The sequence below is a fragment of the Bos javanicus genome, chromosome 6 (genome assembly GCF_032452875.1).
Source record: "Bos javanicus breed banteng chromosome 6, ARS-OSU_banteng_1.0, whole genome shotgun sequence".
Lineage (NCBI taxonomy): Eukaryota > Metazoa > Chordata > Mammalia > Artiodactyla > Bovidae > Bos > Bos javanicus.
The window spans coordinates 116,037,142-116,061,443 of NC_083873.1; the positions used below are offsets into that span (position 1 = coordinate 116,037,142).

The 24,302-nt window shown below is 58.9% G+C and overlaps 1 protein-coding gene across 6 annotated transcripts in view; it reads right to left on the reverse strand.

The window, feature by feature from the left end:
• Window positions 1–3,799: 3,799 nt before the first annotated feature.
• The window catches only part of SH3BP2 (SH3 domain binding protein 2), a 41,319-nt gene continuing 20,816 nt past the window's right edge, over window positions 3,800–24,302 (reverse strand). For 4 of the 6 annotated variants that reach the window (XM_061421013.1, XM_061421012.1, XM_061421008.1 and 1 more), the window contains exons 2-13: window positions 18,463–18,602; window positions 17,266–17,368; window positions 15,502–15,619; window positions 15,237–15,307; window positions 14,388–14,476; window positions 14,098–14,166; window positions 11,952–12,594; window positions 10,803–10,926; window positions 10,541–10,596; window positions 10,210–10,291; window positions 9,656–9,715; window positions 3,800–9,326 (exon numbers count right to left, since the gene is read on the reverse strand). In XM_061421013.1, coding sequence (XP_061276997.1) covers window positions 9,189–9,326; window positions 9,656–9,715; window positions 10,210–10,291; window positions 10,541–10,596; window positions 10,803–10,926; window positions 11,952–12,594; window positions 14,098–14,166; window positions 14,388–14,476; window positions 15,237–15,307; window positions 15,502–15,619; window positions 17,266–17,368; window positions 18,463–18,598 — 1,689 coding nt within the window. In that variant the 5' untranslated portion in view covers window positions 18,599–18,602 and the 3' untranslated portion in view covers window positions 3,800–9,188. Of the gene's footprint in view, window positions 9,327–9,655; window positions 9,716–10,209; window positions 10,292–10,540; window positions 10,597–10,802; window positions 10,927–11,951; window positions 12,595–14,097; window positions 14,167–14,387; window positions 14,477–15,236; window positions 15,308–15,501; window positions 15,620–17,265; window positions 17,369–18,462; window positions 18,603–19,583; window positions 19,763–24,302 lie in introns of those variants that run through there. The other 2 variants (XM_061421010.1, XM_061421009.1) reach the window with 2 other exon arrangements.

The window sequence follows — 24,302 nt, forward strand, 5'->3', positions numbered from 1 at the left end:
GCGGGCGGCGCCGCGGGGCGGGGCCGAGGTGGCGAGGGGCGGGGCCTGAGCGGGCGGGGTTGCCGCCTGTTGGCAGACTCGGACTTAGGCCGCCCAGCCCCAGCCTGGACCGGGCGGGGTCCAGCGCGTGGGGACGGTCGCTCGCAGGCCCACATGCCTCGTCGCTGAAACAGGTCGGGCCGGCGTGCCGGTGGCGCCTGCTCACCCGAAGCCGCTCGGCCACTCATTCATTGTCGATGGTGAGGCTCTTGGAAGCCTCATTCATTTGTCGTTGGTCAGGCTCTTGGACGGAGAAGGCAATGGCACCCCACTCCAGTACTCTTGCCTGGAAAATCCCATGGATGGAGGAGCCTGGTGGGCTGCAGTCCATGGGGTCGCGGAGAGTCAGACACGACTGAGCGACTTCACTTTCACTTTTCACTTTCACGCATTGGAGAAGGAAATGGCAACCCACTCCAGTGTTCTTGCCTGGAGAATCCCAGGGACGGGGGAGCCTGTTGGGCTGCCGTCTATGGGGTCGCACAGAGTCGGACACGACTGAAGTTACTTCACTTCACTTAGGCTCTTGGAGGGCAGGTTTGCAGGAAGCGCAGGAGCTCGATCCAAAGGATCCGTTCCAGGCCCTTCTCGGCCTAAGGCCCCAGGCCTCTCCCTGCCCGACTCGCCCACTCTTCCAGTGGACGGACTCTGCCCCTGTGCCCAGTCTGTGCTCCTGTGCCCAGAGTTTGGGGCTGGGCTGGCAGCCAGGGTGGGGCCAAGACAGCGAGACCTGTGGATCCTGATAAGGCTCTGTCGATGCGGCCACTGCCTGATGCCCGGAGCCTGGCGTGCTGATGCTGGATGAGCGAGAGCACCAGGGACCTTCGCAGAACCAGGGCATCGGTGAGACCAGGCCATCTGCCAGTGACCTGGAGGCACCTCCCCAAACTGCCCCTCCTGTTGGTCTTATAGGAGTCCTCAGAAGACGCAGGAGCCATATGGGCCAGCTCCCTTTATGCCCATAGAAAGTTGAGGCCCAGAGCTGGGCAGTGAAGGAATAGTGTGGAATCCAGGCCTGCCCTCCCAGCAGGGTCCTCCTTGGCCTGACCTGCAGAAGGGTCAGGGACACTCTCCGTGGATAAGAGACAGCGACCTCTGATCTCCTGGATGTGGACTTGTCTCAAGACAAGACTCAGAATTCTGCATCACTCACTTTGTTTTCCTTTCACCCAACAAAAGAGCCTGGCCCACAGGAGATGTCAGTGGGGGCTTGCTGAAGGGAGGGGAGTAGATGACCACTGAGCACGTTAAGTGGTGACACAGAAGATATGAAAAAGACCCAGGTCAAACAAAGGTGAAAACTATAAGGTGAGGCACAGCAACATGGCTTGATAAGCACAGGGACCGGACTCCCAGAGGAGAGGGCGAGTTGCGAAGAACAGTCTGGAATGCGTGGTGGGAAAGGGAGTATCAGTGTGGCTTTGAGGCCAACTGCAGCAGTGGGGGCCACACAGTTTATCCCTCTATCCATCGTCCGGAAGTTCTCCCAGGTACATGGACCAGTGAAAACACTGAAGAGTCCATGTCTCAATGGACTGAACTGAATCTGAGAAACATTAAGTGGATCTGAGCTCTTCAAGGGGTGGACTTAGTCGCCATTGGTGCCCAGCCCACATCCCTGTTCTGGGTGGGTGCTCCAAGTGGTCCACTCTCCAGGCGCTGTGAGTGTGAGCTGCTAATTGCCACGGACCCCCTTTCTCCAGAGTGCTGCCTCGCCCAGGAGGTTATCTCCCTACCTGAACAATACCTGGCTGACCTGGGGTACAAAAGGCTGGTCCCTTCAAAGCAAAACCAACTATGTAGAACAGTCATACTCCAGATTCCTTTGCTGCTGCTGCTGCGGCTAAGTCGCTTCAGTCGTGTCCGACTCTGTGAGACCCCATAGACGGCATCCCCGTCCCTGGGATTCTCCAGGCAAGAACACTGAAGTGGGTCCAGATTCCCTTAGGTCCAGGTTAAAGCTACCCTCCAGCTGAACCACCTCTTCCCCTTGTTTTTCCCTTTGCACTATGCTAATTCCCCCATTCAGCTTATCCTGAGAACATTCCCTCAATAAATCACTTGCACAAGATTCCTCTTCAAAGTTTTGCTTCTGAAGAACCCAATCTTAAGAAAACTGCATATAAGAAACACTATCTACACGTTAACACCAAAAAAGTATACAACCCAATTAAGGAATGGGCAAGAGACTTGAATAGACATTTCTCCAAAGATAAGCACATGAAAAGATGCGCAACATCATTAAGCATTAAAAAATTGCAAATCAAAACCACCATGAGATACCATTTAACATCCATTAGGATTGCCATTTTATTTTAAAAAAAGAAAGTAAGTATTGACAAGGAGTGGAGAAATTGGAATGCTTGTGCATTGCTGGTGGAAATGTAAAATGGTGCAATCAGTGGGGAAAATGGTGTGGTGGTTCTTCAAAAAGTTAAAGAATTACCATATGCCATAGCAATTCCACTTCGTGGTATATATGAGACTAACATTTGTACATGCATGTTCACAGCAGCATTATTAACCATAAACAAAAGGAGGAAGCAGTTTAAGTGTCTTTGATAGACTGATAAACAAAATGTGGTCTGTCCATACAGTGGAACAATATTCAGCCTTAAAAAGGAAATTCTGCCATCGGCTACAATATGAATCTTAAAAGACATAATGCTAAGTGAAACAAGTCAGTCACAAAAACACAAATTATGATTCCACTTGTATGAGGGCCCTGCCAGTGGCCAGTGAAAGTCAGTCACGTCCAACTCTGCGACCCCATGGAGTATACAGTCCATGGAATTTTCTAGGCCAGAATACTGGAGTGCGGGACTTGAGTAGTCAAATTCATAAGACAGAAAGCAGACAGTGTTGCCAGGGGCAACACTGGAAGGGGAAATGGGAAGGGAGGAGGGGGAAAGGGGCGTTCCTATTTAACACATAGAGAGTTTCAGTCTTACAGGATGAAAAGAGTTCAGTGGATGGATGGTGGTGACGATTCACAACGTGAATGTACTGAATGCCATGGAACTGTATGCTTTAAATGGTTAAAATGGTAAACTTACGTACATTTTATCATCATAAAAAGTTTAAATGCTATTAAAGTACACTTTGCTTTTCCAGAAAAAAAAGAATAAGGGAGGTATTGTGTATCTTGTGAGTGATACTGTCTTGGGAGTGAAAATCGCTCACTCGTGTCCGACTCTTTGCAAACCCATGGACTATACAGTCCATGAAATTCTCCAGGCCAGAATACTGGCATGGGCAGTCTTTCCCTTCTCCAGGGGATCTTTCCAACCCAGGAATTGAACCCAGGTCTCCCACATTGCAGGCGGATTCTTTACCAACTGAGGTATCAGGGAAGCCTCTATGTAGGAGCTTAAAAAAATAAAAATACAATATTAGACACAAACAACAATGAATATCAATATCAAACAATGAGATCAATGAAATAAGCCACCTGCAGGCAGTTCTCTGGCAGTCCAGTGGTTAGTACTCGAAGCTTCCACCGTAGGCGGCATGAGTTCGATCCCTGGTCAGGGAACTAACATCTTGCATGCCACAGAGTACAACCAAAAAAGTCACCTGTACTCCTTGTGTTGAGCAGGACAGTAAAAGTACTGACTGCTCTAAATTTAGTTAAGAACAGAAATACACTATATAACTTTCAAACTAGAAGAGGGAAAGTGGCATGCTTGAAAAGAAAAAAAAAAAGGTTGCTCAATCCAAAAGCAAGAAAAAACAAGAGAAAAAGAAAAACACCCGCACAGATGGAACAATACGACAACAGATTTAATTACATGGAACACAAATGGACAAATCGCTGCAGTTAAGACAAAGTGTGTCCTATATGCCACCGTCACATAACAAAGAATTAAAACCATATACGATAAAGGGAATACGAAACACCTATGAATCAAACCTCCCAAAAGCTAAGCGAGAACACAAAGGACAAATTATAAAAATCCCATCAGTAAACCTTAAAGACAGACCCAAATGAAGAGAGAGACCCACGTTCATGAATCAGATCAATGATTTCAAATGTCCACCAGTTGATTGATAGCTGTAATGAACTCCCAGTCAAAATACCAACTGAGTTGTCATTAATGGAACTGACTAGATGATTTTAAAACTTAAACATGTGAGAAAAAACTTACATGGAAACACTAAGAGCCAGAACAGCCAAGACACATTCAAAGAAAAACATGGACTTACTTTACCAGATATGAGGACTAATTGTTGTTGTTGTTTAGCTGACGGGTTGTGTCTGACTCTTGTGATCCCATAAACTCCAGCCCACTAGTCTCCTCTGTCCATGGGATTTCCCAGGCAAGAATACTGGAGTGAGTCGCCATTTCCTTCTCCAGGGGATATTCTGGACCCAGGGATCAAACCTGCATCTCCCACATTGGCAGACAGCTTCTTTACCACTGAGCCACCAAGGAAGCCCAAGAGAACTAACTAAACAACAGTAATTAAGACAGCCTGGTATTGGCATCAGTTCAGTTCGGTCGCACAGTCATGTCCGACTCTTTGCGACCCCATGAATTGCAGCACACCAGGCCTCCCTGTCCATCACCAACTCCTGGAGTTCACTCAGACTCACGTCCATCAAGTCAGTGATGCCATCCAGTATTGGCACAGAAACAGACAAACGGAACAGAACAGAGGCCAGTCACAGACCTACATGTGTACAGATAGATGGTGAGGGGTTTGCAGATGCGTGGGGAAGGGACAGACTATACGTAAACAACGCAGGGAAAGGTGGGGAAGCCCTCTGTGGGGAGGCAGGAAAGTGAATCCTTACCCCGTGCTCCGTCCAAAAAACAATTATAGAGTTGGAAAGATATACATGACACATGTTACTGACAGTATCGAGGCTATATAAAGAATTATTATAGATTAATAGAAAAAGACAAACAGGAAAATGGGCAGGAGAGTTGAATAGACACTTCACAGGAGACAAAATCAAAATGGCTAATAAATATGTGAAAATGTGCTCAGCCTCATCAGTAATTGTTTAGTCACTAAGTCGTATCAGATTCTTTGCAACCCCGTGAACTGTAGCACGCCAAGCTTCCCCGTCCTTCACTATCTCCCAGAGTTTGCTCAGGGCCTTCCACTGTTTCCCATGAATTCTTCGGTAAAAGATCTGTGGTTCCACATCCTTATTAACACTCGGAATTGTGTTAACTCACTCAAGCTCACGTCCAATGAGTGAGTCAAGTTGCTCAGTCGTGTCCGACTCTTTGCGACCCCATGGACTGTAGCCTACCAGGCTCCTCCGTTCATGGGATTTTCCAGGCAAGAGTACTGGAGTGGGTTGCCATTTCCTTCTCCAGGAGATCTTCCCGACCCAGGGATTGAACCTAGGTCTCCCACATTGTAAGCAGATGTTTTACCATCTTAGCCACCAGGGAAGTCCGGTAGTAACTGGCTAAAAGCAAATTAAAGCCATAATTATACACCCACCAGATTGGCAGAGATGGAGAAAAGTCTGACAATTCCGAGTGTTAACAAGGATGTGGAACCACAGATCTTTTACCGCAGAATTCATGGGAAACAGTGGAAGGCCCTGATGCCCTAGAACTCGAGTCCTGAGTACACACCCCAGAGAAACCTGTGCACGCATGGGTCAGAAACACAGTTAGGACTGTTGCTAGCAGCACTGTCTGTGATTGTCCCAAACTGCAAACTAAACGTCCGTCCACAGTAAAATGGATCCATGAACTACGCTACGATCAACAGAAGAGTTTTCTGCAAGAAACTACACCTATGCACAGCAACCTGGAAGACACGACACACAGAAGCCAGATGCCAAAGCTTGCATGGGTATGACTCCACTCACGTAGGTGCGCAAACAGCAAAGCAGAGAGACAGATGCAGGCTTCATAGTAAAGCAGGAGCCCCCCACAAGCCGGGGAGACGGGAGGGGTGGCGCTGAGCTGGGGAGGGCACAGGGGACTGGTCCCCCTCATAGCAATGCTACACTGTACATCTGTGTGTGGTTCTCTTTTCTGAATGCGTTTTATTCCACAGGAAATGAAAGGGAAAAGGAGGCGCCTCAGCTCTGAGTAGCTCAGGGTGTGGCCAGGATGCAGCTGGAGGGTGACACAGGGGCAGCCATCAGGCAGCCTCTGAGGTTTCTGAGGGCGGCAGATGGGTCAGGGCTGCTCTATGCCCCGTGACTCTCCCTCCCCAGAGTGCTGGTAGCCTGACCACCAGCAGCTATCTCTAATGTGTGTGCAGGCTGCCCGGCCAGGGGCTCCCTGCTGCCAGGTCACAGCCAGAAGGGGGCTTCGGTCCTCCCCTCACTGCCCCTCCTCTGGGGATGCAGGTTTGTCCATCACCAGCTCCCTCTCCTGATGTTCCCTGGGTGGCCCTGCCATCCCCTCCAGAGGCCAGCCCAGTGCCGCCCAGCTGGACAAGAAGCCCCTTGGCCCCAAGCCGAGACCCCTGGTGCTCAGCGGGGGCTGCTGGAAGCACTCCCTACCCCACTCCCCGCCCAGGCCAGCAGGGGGCGTCCACGCCATGTGACCCAGAGTTGCAGTGGGGGCAGGGAGCAATCCCGGTTTGTTTCGTCAGGTCTCTTCTGGTTCTAAAAGCACGTTTTTGCAATAAAAAATCACTATTAACAGAAGTTACAGGGGCTCTCTGTGCTCTTTCTGATCAACTGCAGGAAGAGTAAAACCAGGCTCAGTGCTTGGCTTGGAGGAGCCCTCAAAGCAGCTGGGGCCTCTTCCCAAGGGCAGGGACTGAACCACCTCTGGACTCAACAAACGGGCTGGGCAGGTCAGCGGAGCCTCTCTGAGCCTCAGCTTCCCTGTCTGTAAGGTGAGGGGCAACATGGCCCCTCGGGTGGGCCTCCTGGCGGGTCTACCCACAGACTGGGGCTGGGAGGGCAGAGAAGCAAGATGGGTCGGTCTTGTCCTCCGCCACCCCAGCAGCTGTGTCCCCCTCGCTGGGTGAAGGCAGGTCTGGAACCCTGGGGGGTGCAGATTAACCAGACACTCCACAATGCCTATCCAAGGCTGCTGGGCAGATGCCAGGGTCTGGGCTCAGCGGCTAAGGGCAGATCACATGGCTGGGACGCAAACCCAGGCCACTCTGCACCTCGGTTTTCTCACCTGTGAAACGGTCTGCCTGGAGCTGGGAGAGCAGCGGCTTAAGTCGTGTGCAGCTTAGCGCCTCGAGTACAGGAAGTGCTCGGTGCTAACCACCCTCCAGCCGACGTGGGGAATAGAACCTTCTGGCACGTCTGGGATGCCCCCACCTCCACGTCAGAGAACCACATCTGGTGCCCCATCCACTGCCCCCAACCCACACACTCTAGCAACCGAGGCCCTGAGCTTGCGTGGTCCACAGAGCTGGGTAGCTGTCCCAGCAGACCCTGTGCTGGGTCTCCAGCAGCAATAGGCCCCATCTGTCCAGGCAGCCAGAAGGACCTGTCACCTGGCTCTGGACGCCAGAACCTCCACACCTTCCAGCTCGGGGTCTTCAAACACGAGCTGGCTCCCAAGCAGCTGCACGCCAGCTAAAAGCAGTAGCCTCCTGCGGCGGTCCCCAGCACAGCAGACCCCGAGCCCTGCTGGAAACTGCGTCTCTGACCCCAGTCCCCACTTGAAGCGACGGCCACGCGGGAACGGTGTGCCTCTGGGGGTTCAGGGCAGAGCGGGTGAAGGAGGGCAAATTGCTCGTTGCCTGCAGATGCTGGGGGAGGAACACCAGGACTCCAGAGCCCCAGACCCCCAGAGTGGGGGTGTCCCTAAGTGACCCCCAGGTCACCCAGAGGCCGTGACCGCCTCCCCACCCCCATCCCCGGGGGCTAAAGTGGGAAACATCTGCAGAGCTGGTGCTGGACACCCAGTTTCTGGAAGCAGACGGCCGCGGTCTTCCCCACCAGAGAGCCAACATCTCTGCCCGGCCCCCTCTCTGCTCCTCTGACCACCACCTCACCCAGGACGTGCCCCAGGGCAGAGGAGGGGATGCGTGAATGACTTTCTCCTGGGACCTTTAATCAGTGCTAGTGGGCACAAGTGCTCTCATGGCCTGGGTTTTACACAGCAAATTCCTCTTTCCTAGCAAAAGAGGGCAGTGCGGAGAATCAAATGGCCCTGGGTTCCCTGGCAGCCCTGACACCAGCTGAGCTTGTTTTTATGGAAAAGAAATTCACCCCAGATGGTCACGCCAGGGAGACCAGCCCTGCTGGAATTCACGACAGGAAGCGCGGAGGTACTCAGGGCTGGGCCTGCGCTGAGTACGGACTGAAGCACCTGGATGTCTGGTCCCATCGTCCCCACCCATCCTTGGCCTACACGGGGCCCACTTTTCCCACAGCACAGTCGCCATCACCTCCTCCAGGAAGCCTTCCTGGAGCCCCCAGCTGGGTTCCAATCTCCCAGCCCCTGCAGACCCTTCTGCCACGGACAGTGGACACCGGGAGAGCCTCCCACCGGGCTGTCTCCCAACTGCTGGTTAACCCAGCAGATGACTCAACTAGAGACATGCGGGGCCTTCAGCTCTGCAGCCTCACTGCCCTGGACCGGACTCACAGCAGCGGAATGTGGCTCTTCATGTACAGGTTTGGAACACAGACTATCCGACTCTGGGGTCCTGTCCTGTGACCAGCTGTGCACCCAGAGCAAGCCATTTAGCGACCTGTGCCTGGAAGACAAGACCACCGTTTAGGGCGAGCTGACCTGCCGAGGTCACTGCTTGGACCCTGGAGTGGGTACTCAGTTAACCTGGCCACGGTGCAACGGTCATCTGTGCTTTATTGCTCAGCACCGGCCCCACATGGAGCCTGTGTTGTAACGTTCCTGGGGGGTCCAGCCCCTGTCCTCCCACCCCAAATACGCCAGCCCTGCCGAGCTCCCAGCCCAGTGCAGGGTGGGTGTGCTGGGGGACCTCCATCCCTGTCCATGAAGTCCAGCCCGGGCTCGGTCCTGGGCCCCTGGGCAGTGGGCAGGAAGAGATGGGAGAGCCCCACCCCATCCTCTGGGGCCCAGGGCCTGGCCTTGAGATTCCTCTGGAGAGGCCCCGGGTCAGAGCTCGCCGCTGGCTCCACTCAGCCTCCTGTGCAGGTCAGCCTCCTCCTGCGCGGCCTGGGGCCGGGGCCGACGGGGTGGCCTCTGCGCAGTGCCGAGCAGCAACAGGTGTCACCTGGGCCTGGCGTAGCCGTAGGGGTGCTGCAGCAGCAGGCTCTGGTGGCCGGGCAGCACGTGCGTATGGTAGTGTTCCACCAGGCTGCCCACGCCCACAAACAGGACTTCACCCTCCAGGTAGAACTTCGAGTCCTGGGGTGGAGGGGGCCAGGGTCAGGGGGGCTGGCCCACCTGCCTGCCGTGTGAAATGGGGCACTCGGCAGCAACGCCCACCCAGGAGGTGCCGGCAAGGTCTGCATATAAGCCGAGGGTCGGGGGCAGGTCACCCCATCTCCTCTGGGGTCCGTGGGGGACACAGCTGGGCCGGGAGAGGGGGGAGGGGAGGGAGGAGGGGAGTCTGGAGGCACGGGCCTCTGAGTGCCCACGGCTGCGCTCCACCAGGGAGACTCCTGGGACCCCAGCCAGGCCCCAGGGCAGGCTTACCCCCTCTCCAGGGGCCCTCAGCGAGGCCACCTGCTCACCTTCTCAAAGATGCGGTAGTTTCTCACTTTGCTGGAGGTCTCATCCCACACAACCAGAACCTGCAGGGAGAGAAGCACGCAGCACAGGGCTCGCTCATCTTGGGAAGACGATGACCCTTAGACCGAGCGGGCCCCTCAGAGACTAAGTGGGCCCCTCAGAGACTGAGCCGGTGGGCAGCAGAGTCAAGGCTGGGTCCGTGGGGGAGGGCAGCCCTGCACACGGAGAGCAGCGTCGCGACGGGCAACCTTGCCCTGGGGCTCCTGCCCTCAGAGTCGGGTGAGACGTGAGTGACAGCAGCGTGTCTGGTCCACGCTAGAGCCGCCCCTGATAGTCACGGGGCAACTGAGGCTCAGTGAGGTCACACAAGTCACCCTTGGAAGGGCCTGGGCAGAGCCAGCAGACGTCCCACCAGGCTCACCGCCCCCAGGAAGTCCCCCTTCAAGGTGCAGGAATAGGAACCCCACCCCTTCCTTCCTGCCTCATGCCCGTGCTTGGGGGTGGGCATCACTCCCGATGGTGACGGGACCCCAGGCCCAGCTCCCTGGGTGCCTACCTTCCCCGACTTGGTGGAGGAGTTCCGGATGCAGTAGAGACCGTCCTGGGGCACCCCCCGGGGGCTCGTGGCCTTGAAGAGCCTACGGCGACATGGCTGCGTGGAGGGGAGCCACCCGCCGTGGAGGGGAGCCGCCCGCGGGCAGCTCTCAGAAACCCTCCAGGCCCACCTGCCTCCCCCATTCCGAGAGCACCGGGGGCCACGGCGGCAGATGCACAGAGCCCCGGGAGTGGGGGGACAGAAAGGCGGGGAGACCTGAGGCGGAGGGCCCCGGCAGAAAACCTCAGGTCTGCCAAAAAAGGCCGTGGAGAAACGCAGACTGCACACTGACCTCTCCACTTCGCAGGACTCTGTGGTGTTGATGAAGACTGAGCTGGGCAGTGGCACCTGAGTGGTCATTGTCAAGGGTCAGGGTCAGGGTCATGGCCCAGGACCGGGGGTGGGGGTCCCCTCCTCCCCGCTGGCTGCCAACCTGTGCTGGGAACCAGGAGTTTGCACTAGGTTTGACCCTCTAGCCCCAGAGCCCCCAGCTTTCCGGCAGCTCCCCACTCCCCCGACAACTGAGACGTGGGCACCCCCCCACCCAGCCTCGCCTTCTCATAGTCATCGTCAGAGCCCTCCCCGCCAGCGTCCGCCTGTGACGTGTCAGTCTGCACGGGTTTCCGGGGTTTTTCAAAGGAGAAGCTCCTGAAACTCTGCCCATCAGGGGGTGATCGCCTGGGAGTGGGACAAGAAGAGGGAGGCTGCGGCTCCATTGGACGTGGGACAATGCCCCACTCCCCTCGGTGACCCGCCTCGCCCTCCGAGCTACCACACCAAGCCTCGGAACCCAGGGGGCCTGGCGCCTGAAGCCCCAGCAGCCGTCAAAGGCTCGTGACCGTGGAGCTCCAGGGCGGGGGCAGTGTGTGTAGGGGGGTGTCCGTGCTGACCGCCCTGGGACAGCAGGAATCGCCTGAGGCCCAGAAACCTGAGCTGGGATCGCTGGCCCAGGGCGTCCTGAGCTCTGAACGCTGCGGTTAAAGGCCCCGGTCTGAGGGCGGTCTTCCTGCCACGGGCCAGCCCTGTGGCCTCAGCCAAGCCATGCTCCCCCGACAACCCCTGGGAACAGATGCCAACAGCCCGAGCCAAAGGGACACACCCTCACACGTGGCCACGTGCTCCTAAGCCTCCAGGGCTCCAGGGAGGATTCAGGGAGGCCACCCTGGACGGGCCACCAGGCTGTGCGTGTGGCTGTGCTGTGGACGATTGGCTATGCCCCAGGCAGCCCTGTGGCGCTCGGGACCAGGCCCAGAGCCTGACACAGGGACCCGGCCTGCGACTCTGCAGCCCCTCACAACACAGAACCACCAGGGACGTCCTGATGGGCACGGCGCTGAGAGCCCTGGGGGGAGCAGGACACAGTCAAGGGCACCTGGGGAGAACCGGGCAGGAGCATCCACTCGGGGCTCGCCCCGTGGACCCAGAGCCTTCACCGCTGAGGGCCCCACAGGCTGGGGCTGCCATGACACACGCATTTCCTGGCATTGCCCGGCAATGAAGCCCATGGGGTCTGGAGCAGGCCTCAGGGGCAGCCGGTCAGTCCAGGCAGGTGGGCGATCAAGGAGCCTTGCTCCCCCGTGCCAGGGCTGCCTGGCACCCACGTGGGCTGAGAGCCAGGGGCAGGGAGAAGGGGTCACCAGAGGGTAAACATGCCAGGGAGGGGTATCCCAGGGCAGGGAGGGTCCTGTGCCGCACAGACTCACTGGAGGTGCGGGAGCGCCGGCTTCTCTGGCCGGGGCAGGACGGGAGGCCGGTCTGCGGCCTCGGGCATGGGCAGTTTCAGCGGAGGTGGCCGGGGGGCCACGGGGGGCACACGGGATCCAGGCCTGGCCGCCTCCCCCGGGGGGCTCTCTTCCACCATCTTCAGGAACTTGGGCTTGTTGGCCGGCACAGGTGGGGGCTCGGGGGCAGGCGTCCCCCGTGGGGACAGGTGGAAGGACTTGAGCTTGTCACAGTTCCGGGAGGCAGCCGTGGCTGTGCTGGAGGGGCTGACCCCGTGCGCAGGAATCCGGGGCTCCAGGCTGGGGCTGCTGTTCTCAGGGAAGCAAGGGGCTTTCCGGAGGCCGGGCCCCGGGGGCAGGATGTTGGGCGGGGGGTCGCTCATCCTCCGGGAGACGGCTGGCACTCTGGAGCCGGGCTCCACCCACCGCAGGGGTGGCGGCTCCCGCCTGGAGTCCTCGGGGGCCGGGCCGGTGTCCGGGAGGCCACGCTTAGGGGGCGGGGGTGGCAGCAGGGGGCCTGGACCCTTGGAGGTGAAGGAGTGGGCGCGGGGCACCTCAGAGAAGACTGGCTTCCTGGGCGTGGGCACGGGGGGCGGAGGGTAGGCCGGCGGGTGGATCAGGGGGTCTGCAGAGCAAAGACAGCCATGTGGTAAGCGGGCGTCCCCCTCTGGAGGCTGCAGCTGCACCCCCTCAGTGGGCGGCAGACAGCCAAGGCCCCTGACCCTCAGCCTGGCTGCCCCACAGCCCCCCACACCTGGCACTCCTGGTGTGGCCTTCCTTCTGGGTCTGGCCCGCCTCACGCCACTGGGCCCACCCCAACTGCCCTCCAAAGCCTGGGAAAAACTTCCGGAAGCCCAGGTGCCACATCAGGGTCCCGGAGGGGGTGCAAGAGAGAGAGAAGACACCAGGAAGCCTCCCAGGATTGGGCTCAGAGGGCGGGTGGGACTCCCACCGACAGGCGAGGAGGAAGGGTGGGAGCTGGCTGGGGGGTGACAGGTTGGGTCTGGTCATGACACGTTCAAGCTGCTATAAGACATTTAGTGGATGCTGAGTGGACTTGATGCTTTTGAACTGTGCTGTTGGGGAAGACTCTCTAGAGTCCCTTAGACTGCAAGGAGATCCAACCAGTCCATCCTAAAGGAAATCAGTCCTGAATATTCATTGGAAGGACTGATGCTGAAGCGGAAGCTCTAATACTTTGGCCACCTGATGCGAAGAGCTGACTCATTGGAAAAGACCCTGATGCTGGGAAAGATTGAAGGCAGGAGGAGAAGGGGATGACAGAGGATGAGATGGTTGGATGGCATCACCAACTTGATGGACAATAGTTTGAGCAAGCTCCAAGAGATGGTGATGGACAGGGAAACCTGGCGTGCTGCCGTCCATGGCGTCGCAAAGAGTCAGACACAACTTAAGAGACTGAACAACAACCACAAGAGCTAAGAGGAGGCTGTGAGGGGACTAAGGAAGGCAGAAGCCAAGGTCACTGGAGAAGAGGTCAAGGAATAGGTAGGCGGGGGTGGAAGAACTGGGCCAAGTCCCCGGGGATAATGAAAGTGACAAGGACAAGAGGAGCTAGGGGTGGAGAACGGGGTGGGAGAAGGACTAGCGAGCAACGAGACAGAAGGCAGGGGACGGAGAGATGGGGACAGACGGCAGAGGCAGAAGTGACAGGACAGAGGGTAGGACAGAGGTGTGGCCCTCCCACACCCCTCCCTGTGTTCCCAGGGATGCGGGTACAGGCCTGTCACCCTGGCTGTGGGAGGCGGGTGGGGCAGGGAGTGACCACATGGCCACCAGAGGTGCTCACAGAGAGCTAGCCTTCCTGTCCCCGGCTCAGCCAGGGCCTGGCTAAGTGTAGGGCCCCCCCAACTTATCCCTGAACCACCCTTCTCCTACCCAAGAGTAACTGGAGGAGATCAGAGACCAGAGCCAGCCCCTCCTGGTCTGATCCTCCAAACCCTTGAGCCAAAGGAGGAAAACTAAGGCCTAAGGTAGAGAAGGTCAGGCCGGAGGCCACCCAGAGCCGTACCCAGACAACCACTCCCAGCTGGGGCAGCTCTGTCCAGTCCCCAGGCCCTGCTCCCCGCCCCATGCACTGCCCAGGCCGCAGGCCTGCCCCACCTACCCTCGGGCCTCCCGGGCTCGGGGGAGTCGGGCTCCAAGTACGAGTCGTCCTCGTCGTCATGCTCGTAGTCTGCAGGGCGGACGGGAGTCAGGCCCGAGGATGCTGGGCGTCACCCTCCAATCCCACCCCCTCAGGGAGGCAGGGGCCAGGATGGGGACCCGGGACCCAGGACACTCAGGCTGCCTGGGAAAGCCCAAGGGGCAGAGCAGGCAGGCCAGTCAGCTATGCCTCCCTCCTGCGCAGCTGCCAGCTGTGCAGGGGCGCGGGCTGGGCCCCGGGATGCGTCTCACCTTCGCTGTCTGTGGGGTGCGGAGACAGGCTGATGTCCACCGGCCGCTCAATGGCACCATAGAAGCTATCCGTGTCTGAGCTGGAGTCGCTGAGAGTGGGGCAGGCAGTGAGGACGGGGCAGGGGGCCGCCTGCACTCACACACGCGGACACACGACTCTCGGGACACGCAGACAGACGCAAACGCAGGCGTGGGCACGGAGACACAGAAGAGTACACGAACAACATGCACAGAGACGTGTGGACACAGGAAAGAGCTGGACACGCAGACACACAGAGAACAGGAGACTGCAGCGGGCGACGACTGCCTTCTCAACCCCACTATGGTTCTTGCCACTGGCGCACTCCGACTGCCCAGCCTGGTGCCAGGCCTCAGGGCTGGGCCCAGGTCCTCGCCTGCTCCTGCCCTGGGTGCTCAGGCAGGGGTCCCCTGGAATCCTCATCTCTGAAAGGATCGGGCAGATGCTGTTCCCTCGCAGAGAGCCCCTTTTTCTGCTGAGCCAGCCTCCCCATGCAGTCAGCAAGACCCAGACGGGCTGGCCCACTGCCCTGGGGACTCACTCCCCCGTGAAGGGGGGTGGGAACCCAAAGGACTAAGCCGTTATAAAATCAGGCCTCCTGGCTGGACAGGTAAAACTACATGTCACCTCCCACACAGACGCCCCCGACAGGGCGCACGCACACACAGGCTTACACACTCGGGGGCACACCCCACACACGCGGCCCAGGTGGCACCTGGAGAAGCGCCTTCAAGGAGGAGACCCTGGGCCCAGCCCCCAGGGGTTTGTGGGCCAGCTCACAGTCCTGGCCTGGCTGAGGGACACCCCGCCCACCCCCAGGCCCCGCCCACCTGGCGTCCAGAGGCAGCTCCTTCTTCTCCTGGAAGTGGCCAATCTCCTTGCGCAGCAAGGCCATCCAGCTCTGCAGGTGAGCCAGGGCCTCAGTGGGCAGGACCCGCCCTCACCTGCCCTGCCCTCCCCGCTTGGGCTGGTCTGCATTGACCCCCAAGGCTGGCTCTTCTGGTGCTGCGGCCCTCCACGGGCCCACCCAGGGCTCCTCCTGAGACCACCACCCTGAGCCCACGTGGGGGTCGCGCCCGTGCCCGCCCCCAGCACCTTGCGCTCGTCCTCAGAGGAGGCGGAGAAGAACCACGTGCGGTGCTTCTTGCTGACGTGGATGATCTTGAAGGGGAAGACGTTGTTGGACGTCGTCTCCTCAGCCGCCCGCATCACCCTGCGGGCAGTACTACCAGTGGTCACCATCTGCTCCCCGCCCACAGGGAGCGCCTGAGCACAGACCGGCCCCTGGACAGGCCTTGGCCCCCAGCACCACGTCCCGAGGGACACGGTCATTCTTCCCCCGCCCCCACGCTGTGGCCTGAAGGCCTGGGTGCTTGCAGCAGAGGGAAGCGTGTGGGCAAGGGAGGGCGGTGAGAGACAGTGCCAACCCAGGAGGGCTTCCAGGAAGCAGTGGTGCAGGGCTCCGAGTCAAGGACACGCCACCCTCGCTGGCCTCCCCCCAGCAAGACTTTACTTGGATGCCTGGGGCCCCGCCTAACCCCTGGCCTGCCTGCTGGGGTCCCTCACAGGGCTTGGGTCAGCCTCGGCCCCACCCCTGTTCCCAGGCAGCGTGCCCCAGAGCACTTCAGAAAAGTGACCGTGGCTGTTTCCGCAGCCAAGACGTGGGGTTCAGGGAATGATCACATCTGCCGGGGGCATGCGGTCAGGCTGGGCACCCGGGCAGGTGCCATCAGAGGGCCTGGACCATACCCTGGGGCAAGGTGGCACCCCCACCAGGCTCCAGGCGGTTTGTCTGGGGAAAAGAAATGTCCCTCTAGCTCCTGTCATTATGGCACAGAGACATTTAGAAAGAAGAGCACTTGGAGAATCTGAGTTTCTGGCTATTTCCTGGCTAACCTGCGCGAGCCCCTTAACCTTCTGAAGTCTCGGTTACTCTATCTGTAAAATGGGGACAGCAACGTCATCCCTGATCATCATACAGGACTGCTGTGAGGACGAAATAGAACGTGCAAAACGTGTATTTAAATACCTGACCTGATTATTGTTCTTCCCGTGCTATGGGTTTGTACTTTATGAAACACAGTTGTGTGAAAAAGAAAGATTCATACCATAAAAAATATTTCAGGTGCAGGAAAAAAAAAATGTCCTTCTTCAGAGGACCCCAGAGCCCCACGCCCCCTGTGCTCGCTGGCAGCCACAGGACCCTGGAGCCTCCCTGCCCTCCGCCTGCAGACCTGGCGCTGCGCTGGAAGCCAGGATGCACACAAAGGCCAGAAGCACTCCCCAAGGGTCACCGTCCTGCCACTGACACCACAAGACCCGCGGGTTCCCCCAGGCAGGAAGAGCCAGGCCCTCCTCAGGGGACCGGAGTGCTGTGACCCCAAGGCCTACAGCCAGGAATCATACCCTGCAACGCAGGTCTCCGAGGCTGAGGGCAGGCCCGTACACGCCAACATGCCCCATCCCATCCGGGCGCCTGCTCCACGGCCCGGCGGACCATCAGTCACACAGCCCCTGGGGGGCAGGCTCATGGCCGATTAAAGCCCCAGCGCACAGCCTGGGCCAGCAGGCTGGGCTCCTGGCCAGAAGGCGGCGGCAGTGGGGGAGAGGTCGAGGCGTGGGGAGGAAGGAGGGCTTGAGGGAGACTCTGGGAGTTCCAACCCTGGTGGAGGCCCTCGCTTCCCCCCCCAGGCCCTTGGCCAAGCCTGAGGGCTGGTTTTCAGGAGAGGAGGGACTGGCAGAGGTGGGGCTGGTCCAAACGGCTGGGGTCACAAACAGGAAGGCCTGGACCTACCTTAGTGGGAGCCAGGGGGAGCCACTGGCCGCGGCGGCCAGCACCACAGTCAGCAGGGCACTTACCGGTTGTAGCCACTCAGCGAGAAGGCGCCCTGCGGCGAGGCGGATGTGCTGCTCTTGAAGTAGTAGATACAGCGTTTGTGGATGACCACAAAGCGCAGGGGCCCTGCGGGCAGGGCAGGGTGGGTGAGCCTCGGCCCCGGGCAGGCCCCACTCTGGGGACCATGCCCAGAGGCCCAGGATGGCTCCACGCCAGAGTCTAAACAAGCAGCAGGCTGATGGGCATGCAGGTCCCCCCCAGGCAGGGGGAGATTCAGGGGGACTGTGTGGTGCCTAGGAACAAGGACTAAAGCTGGCTCAAGGAAGGGCAGAGACAGGGCCAGCAGCCAGGGAAGCCAGAGCCACCTTGCTGGTGCTGCCCAGCTGCTGGGAGGTGGTGGAATGAGGGTGGGGGCAAAAAAGCCCAGAGATGCAGCCAACAAGAGCGCCCCCCTCCCCCGCCCAACATGGAGCCGACCCCAGGTAGTGATGGTGAGAGTCCCATCCCTGAGCACCTCCTCCTAGGCCCAGGAGCAGCTCAGCTGCAGGCCCTCATTGGAGCCTCCGGTTCAGAAGAGGAGGAGGGAGACACCAAACCAGTCAGCCTGGGGCACCTCAACCAGGCAACACAGGGTCAGGGAGTCCCTGGCAGAGGGCACGGCTCGAGCAACCCCATGGGACCTCGCAGCTGGTCAGAGGGCTGGACAAGGTCCTGACGCTCTTGGGCCTGCAGTGTCTCAAAGCCCAGCACCTCCCAGGCCTGGGGCCTAGGGACCAGAGCCCCAGTCTCATGAAGCTCTCCAGAGACCCAGCACACAGATGGGTGTTGGCTTGGCACATGGGTTCACTACGGACAGAGTGACTGTCTGGCTCATTGAACACCGAACTGGTACGGTGAGGGTACCATCCAGGAGCCAGACCTACCAGACCAACAAGGGCCCACAGCTCCTGGCCACGGGGAGTCAGCACTGTGTGTCCGATGCCCTCCAGCCTCCCCCAGCTGCACCACCCCAGATCCTCCCACAGCCCTGGGGGCTAGAAAGGCCAAGTTCAGGGCCCGAGGGTGCATGAGCAGAGACAGAAGGGAAACTCCAGAGGGCCCATGGCAGGAAGGAAGCAGAGGCTCAGGAAGGCAGGTTACCTGCCATAGAGGCCCAGGGAGGCTCAGCCCTATCCCCGGGGCCTCCTTTCATGCCCCTCACCCCCACCTAGGAGACTCACATTTGAGTAGCTGCAGCTGGGTCCCGCCCTTCTTGTGCAGGTAGCCGGCCTTGGCCACACCCCCAGGCATGGTGAGCAAGTTCTGCGCACCGATGGCCTTCATAGGAACAGGCCAGTGTGTCTCTTCGGCCGCCATGAAGCTACAACACAAAAGGAAGGGGACATGTCTTAGCGGGGGATGGGAACACGCTATCGCCCACCATGGCCACGACAACCATGTGTTGGCTTGGCTGGGATACACCCCGTCAGCCTGGGGCATCACTCAGGCAGGGACCACGCAGTGCAGTCACCAGGGACAGGCTGCCTGCCTGGGGTTAACACATGACCCTCCACTCCAGGACCCCACTCCACAGCCTCCTCCTCCTGTTCCAGCCGCTCTCCCAGAAACCTGGCAGGCTCTTCCAGTCTCACACTTCCAGCCTGAGCCTGGAATGACTGCTACCCCTCCTCCATGAAGAACTCCTACTCATCCCTCAAATCGCAGATTCAGAGCGCGCTCCTCTGTGAGGCTCCTCAATGCCCAGTTACATTCCGGCCCACCGTCCACTCCTGGTCCCTCTGAACTGCACCCCCGACCCTGTGCTGCCCCCATCCCACCTGCGCCTCATCCCTCCTGGGTCCACAGTGAAGCTGGAGGAGTCAGGGTCAGACCCAGAAGCCCAGTCTTGCTGGAACAGCTGCCCCATCCCCAGACACACACACACACAGAGAAAACCACTGCTCTCGGCAAGCCAGAGTGCTCCACCAAATGTTCGCTGCCTTCCGTCTGCCCGGACGCCTACTCCTCCCTGGGGCCCCGGCCTCGCCCTCTGCCTAGGTCCCGAGGGCTGCCCCCTCCAGCTTCCCCTGCACACAAAGCCAGCCCTCTGGTCTGCGTCCCCCAACAGCGGAGACTATGACAAAAGCGCGCCACCCCCGTGCCCGCCCGGCAGGCACAGGACAGAGCACCGCGGACATAGGGAGAAGAGGGCCCAGCGCTGGTGCCTGCCCAAGGAGGTGCCGGCAGACAGACGGGCCCCCGCCCCGCCCGGAGCCCCCAGACCCGCGGGGGGCCGGCCCCCGCCCACCAGCCCGCCTTTGTTCTCGCCGGAAGCGCCGGCTCGGTCCCGCTCTGTACTCACGATGTCCACGCGGCGGGCCCGGCTGGGATCGGGGGGGCAGCTCGCACCCGCTTCCCCTGTGCGCACCGACACGGCCCCGGGCCGCGCGCCCCAGCCGCCGCTTCGGCCCCAGAGCCAGCCTCCCGGCGGCTCCAGGCCCGCGGCCACGGCCCGGCGCCCGCCATGCCGCCGCGCCCCCGGCCCGGCGCCCAACCGGGCCGCCCCGCCCGGCCCCGCCCGGCCCCGCCCTCGCCCCGCCACAGTCCGGGTCGCTCCGCCCCCTGGCTCCTCCCCGCGCCCCGCTCCCAGCCCGGCCGCCCCGTCCGGCCCCGCCCCTCGCTCCGCCCCAGCCCGGGCCGCCCCGCCCCCGGCTCCTCCCTTCGCACGGCCCGGGGCAGGTGAGGCACCGCCCCGCCCGGCCCTCCGTTTCTCCCCCGGCCGCCCCGAAAGAGGAGGTGCACGGGCGCAAGGAGGACCCCCGAGGGGGCCGCCCGAAGTCAGGAAGCCTCAGAGGCGAACGGGCAGCCGGCTTCACGGCCCCGCGGCTAGAAGGCCCCCGCCCCACCCGGCTCCGCACGGCGGAGTCCTTGGGAAATTGCCTTCTCCCCGGACCTCACCTTGAGGGGTTCTGGTCAGTCGGGGCGAGGGCCGCCCTGCCCCTCGGCTCAGGCGGGGCTGGTGAGCGACAGTGCCCCCTCCGGGGAAGGCTGCGGCGCCGGTCTGACCCGGGATTCCCCGCAGGAGTCAGGGGTCTGGTCCTGGGCAACTCCCACCTCCTTGGAACCCTCCACTCTCCCAGGAGACCCCCAGGCTGGCGGAGGCCTTTGGTGGCCTCCCCACCATCCTGCCTCCTCTACTGCTGATTAACATGGGCCACGGGCAGCAAGGGCAGGTCTAGCTTCAGCCCTGCTCCCACCTGGCTGCCTGCCCCTGGTTTCCGGCTCCCCTCAGGCCAGCGCAGCCAGCCCTGGCCTCTCCCAGCAACCTCCCTTCGCTCCGTGCCCATTCACAGTGCCCTTGCCAACCCCTCCCAACAGCATTCCCAGCCCCCCAGGTTGCCTCCACCCCAGCCCCCCTGCCTGTGCCACCACCACCTCTGGGTGCCACCACTTCCTCTCCTCACTTCCCTTTGGGCCTCCAGTCTCTTTCCTCCATCACCCTCCCCTTGGCACATTCTCTAACACACACCCAATGTCCATGGCTGCTCTGCTCACATCCCACCAGCCCTTCCGGATCCGGCCCCTGTGGACCTCTCTCACGGGCTCTCCTCCTGCCCTCCACCCACCACGTGCCTGCACCAGCCAAGCCCAGGGCTGGCGTTACTCAAATCCACCACGCTCCCACCTTCAGGCCTCTGTCCACTGTGTTTCCACTGCTTCCTCTTACAACTGAGCTAACTTAACCCTCAAGAGTTGGTCCAAACGAACACTAGTCCTTCATACACTCTGCCAAAATCCAGAGGAAGGCATTCATTCTAAAAGGCCAGCATTACCTTGATACCAAAACCAAGTTTTCTCACAAGAAAACTACAGACCAGTACCCCTTATGAGTGTAGACATAAAGTTCCTCACCAAAACACTAGCAAGCTGAATCCAGCACCACACACAATGAATTCTAGACCACACCTAGTGGGATTTAACCTAGGAATGCAAGCTTGATTTAACAGTCAAAATTCAAAGAATGTAGAAGATTCCTTGGTGGTCCAGTTCTTAAGACAGCGCTTTCACTGCCAGGGCCTGGGTTCAACCCCTGGTGGGGGAATTATGTTGAGGCCAAAAAAACCCTCAAAAAGCAAAATTCAAGCATGTAATACATTATATCACCCTGCTTATTTAACTTCTATGCAGAGTACATCATGTAAAATGCCAGGCTGGGTGAAGCACAAGCTGGAATCAAGATTGCTGGGAGAAATATCAATAACCTCAGACATGCAGATCACACCACCCTTAGGGCGGAAAGCAAAGAGCCTCTTGAGGAAGGTGAAAGAGGAGAGTGAAAAAGCTGGCTTAAAACTCTACACTCAAAAACGAAGATCATGGCATCCGGTCCCATCACTTCATGGCAAATAGATGGGCAAACAATGGAAACAGTGAGAGATTTTATTTTCTTGGGCTCCAAAATCACTGCAGATGGTGACTGCAGCCATGAAATTAAAAGACACTTGCTCCTTGGAAGAAAACCTACAACAAAACTAGACAGCATATTAAAAAGCAGAGACATTATTTTACCGACAAGGTCCTTCTAGTCAAAGCTATGGTTTTTTCAGTAGTCATATCTAGATGTGAGAGCTGGGCCATTAAGAAGGCTGAGTGCCAAAAAATTGATGCTTTTAAATTGTGGTGTTGGAGGAGACTCTTGAGAGTTCCTTGGACTGCAAGGAGAGCAAACCAATCCATCCTAAAGGAAATCAGTCCTGAATATTCATTGGAAAGACTGATGCTCAAGCTGAAACTCCAATACTTTGGCCACCTGATGGGAAGAACCGACTCATTGGAAAAGACCCTGATGGTGGGAAAGATTGAAGGTGGGAGAAGGGGACGACAGAGTATGAGGTGATTGGATGGTATCACCGACTCGATGGACATGTGTTTGAGCAAGCTCTGGGAGATGGTGAAGGACAGGGAAGCCTGGCATGTCCATGAGGTCACAAAGAGTTGGACACGACTGAGCGACTGAGCAACAACAATACAATATATCAGTCTGCTGCTGCTGCTGCTGCTAAGTCACTTCAGTCGTGTCCGACTCTGTGCAACTCCATAGACGGCAGCCCACCAGGCTCCCCCGTCCCTGGGAGTCTCCAGGCAAGAACACTGGAGTGGGTTGCCATTTCCTTCTCCAATGCATGAAAGTGAAAAGTGAAAGTGAAGTCGCTCAGTTGTGCCCGACTCTTCGAGATCCCATGGACTGCAGCCCACCAGGCTCCTCCGCCCATGGGATTTTCCAGGCAAGAGCACTGGAGTGGGGTGCCATCGCCTTGTCTGATTTATCAATCTAATAAAGTGCAAAAACCACACAACTGTCTCAGCGTGCTGTGCTTAGTCGCTCAGTCATGTCTGACTCTGTGACCCCGTGGACTGTAGCCTGCCAGGCTCTTCTGTCCATGGGGATTCTCCAGGCAAGAATACTGGAGTGGGTTGCCATGCCCTCCTCCAGGAGATCTTCCCAATGCAGGGATCAAACCCAGTTCTCCTGTACTGCAGGCAGATTCTTTACCATCTGAGCCACCAGGGAGGCCCAAGAATATTGGAGTGGGTAGCCTATCCCTTCTCCAGGGGATCTTCGGACCCAGGAATTGATCGGGGTCTCCTGCATTGCAAGCGCATTCTTTACCAGCTGAGATACTAGGGAAGCCCCAACTGTCTCAATAGATGCAGAAAAAGCATTTAACAAAATCTGGCAATTCTTCACGATAAGAACACTCAACAGGGATTTCCCTGGTGGCCCAGTGGCTGATCCTCCGCCCTCCCAGTGCAAGGCGTTGAGCTTCAATCCCTGGTCGGGGAGCTAGATCCCACAGGCGGCAACTGAGAGTTCGCAGGCTGCAACAAAGACTAAACACGCCGTGTGCCGCACCTAAGACCCGGTGCAGACAACTTTTTTTTTTTTTTTTTAAGAACATTCAACAAACTAGGAGTAGGAGGAAACTTCCTCAACCTGGTGAAGAACATCAATGAAAAACCCTGAGCTAACATCACCATCAGTGGGGAGTGACCGAAAGCTTCCTGTCCAGTGAGGAACAAGGGAAGGACATTTTTATTCACCACTGAGCCAGAGTTTCCAGGACAGTTATACAGGAAGAAGAAATAAGAGCTATGCAGATTGGAAAAGAAAAAGCAAAACCGTTCAGAGATTAGGTGGTCAGGAAAAACCCCAGGGATCCACTAAAGAATGTTTAGAAATAGCAAACCAGCTCAGCAAGGCGGCAGGACAGCAGGTGCACACACAAAACTCCGTCGTATTTCTCTCTGCCAGCAACAATCCAAAAATGAAACAGGAGCTAGCTCAGCTTGCCCTTCTTCAGGTGGTCCTCCCCGACCTAAGAGGGGGGAACCCGGGCACAGAAGGGGCACCGGGCTGTCCCACGGGAGGAGCAGAATGCTGCTGCCCTGGGTGGTGGGGACTGCAGGTGGCCTAGAAGCCCCCAGCCCACTCCAGCGCCTCCTCCCAAGTCTGTAAGGAGACCTGGAATCTTTGTGGGGGCGGGGGCGCTGGAGGCAGAGCTGAGGACTGACGGGGCCCACCCCTCCTCCTGGCTCCACACCTGGAGGGGAAGAAGCTGGGGCGGCCCCGCAGTCCCACCCTGGTCGGCTCGGCGGCCAGGCGGGCACAGGCCTGTGAAGGGCTCGGTCTCACCTGGCCACGGCCCCCTCTGCGGACTGGAGGCGCACTCCTGGTGTCCACTGGTTGGCCCGGCCGCAGGCCTGCCTGTGCTCCACCGTCACGTCCCCTGGGAGCATCCCTGCTTCAGCGACAGACACCCATGTTCTGCCGCCCCTCTCCAGAGGGTGGACCGTGGCAGGGCCAGCTTGTCCTGACGCCCCTGCATCCTCTGGGCCCCCGGCCCTGCCCCGCCATGCCAGGACCTGCCCAGGAGCCCAGCGCCAGGCAGCTCTCTGGTCTCTGCTCCGCGCTCACCCCCACCTTCTCTGAAAGCTGAGACTGGTCTGTGGGACCGAGGCCCGAGGCTGCAGCGCAGGCAGGTGAAAACCGCTCCTCCTCGCAGAGATAGCCCCAATGGGC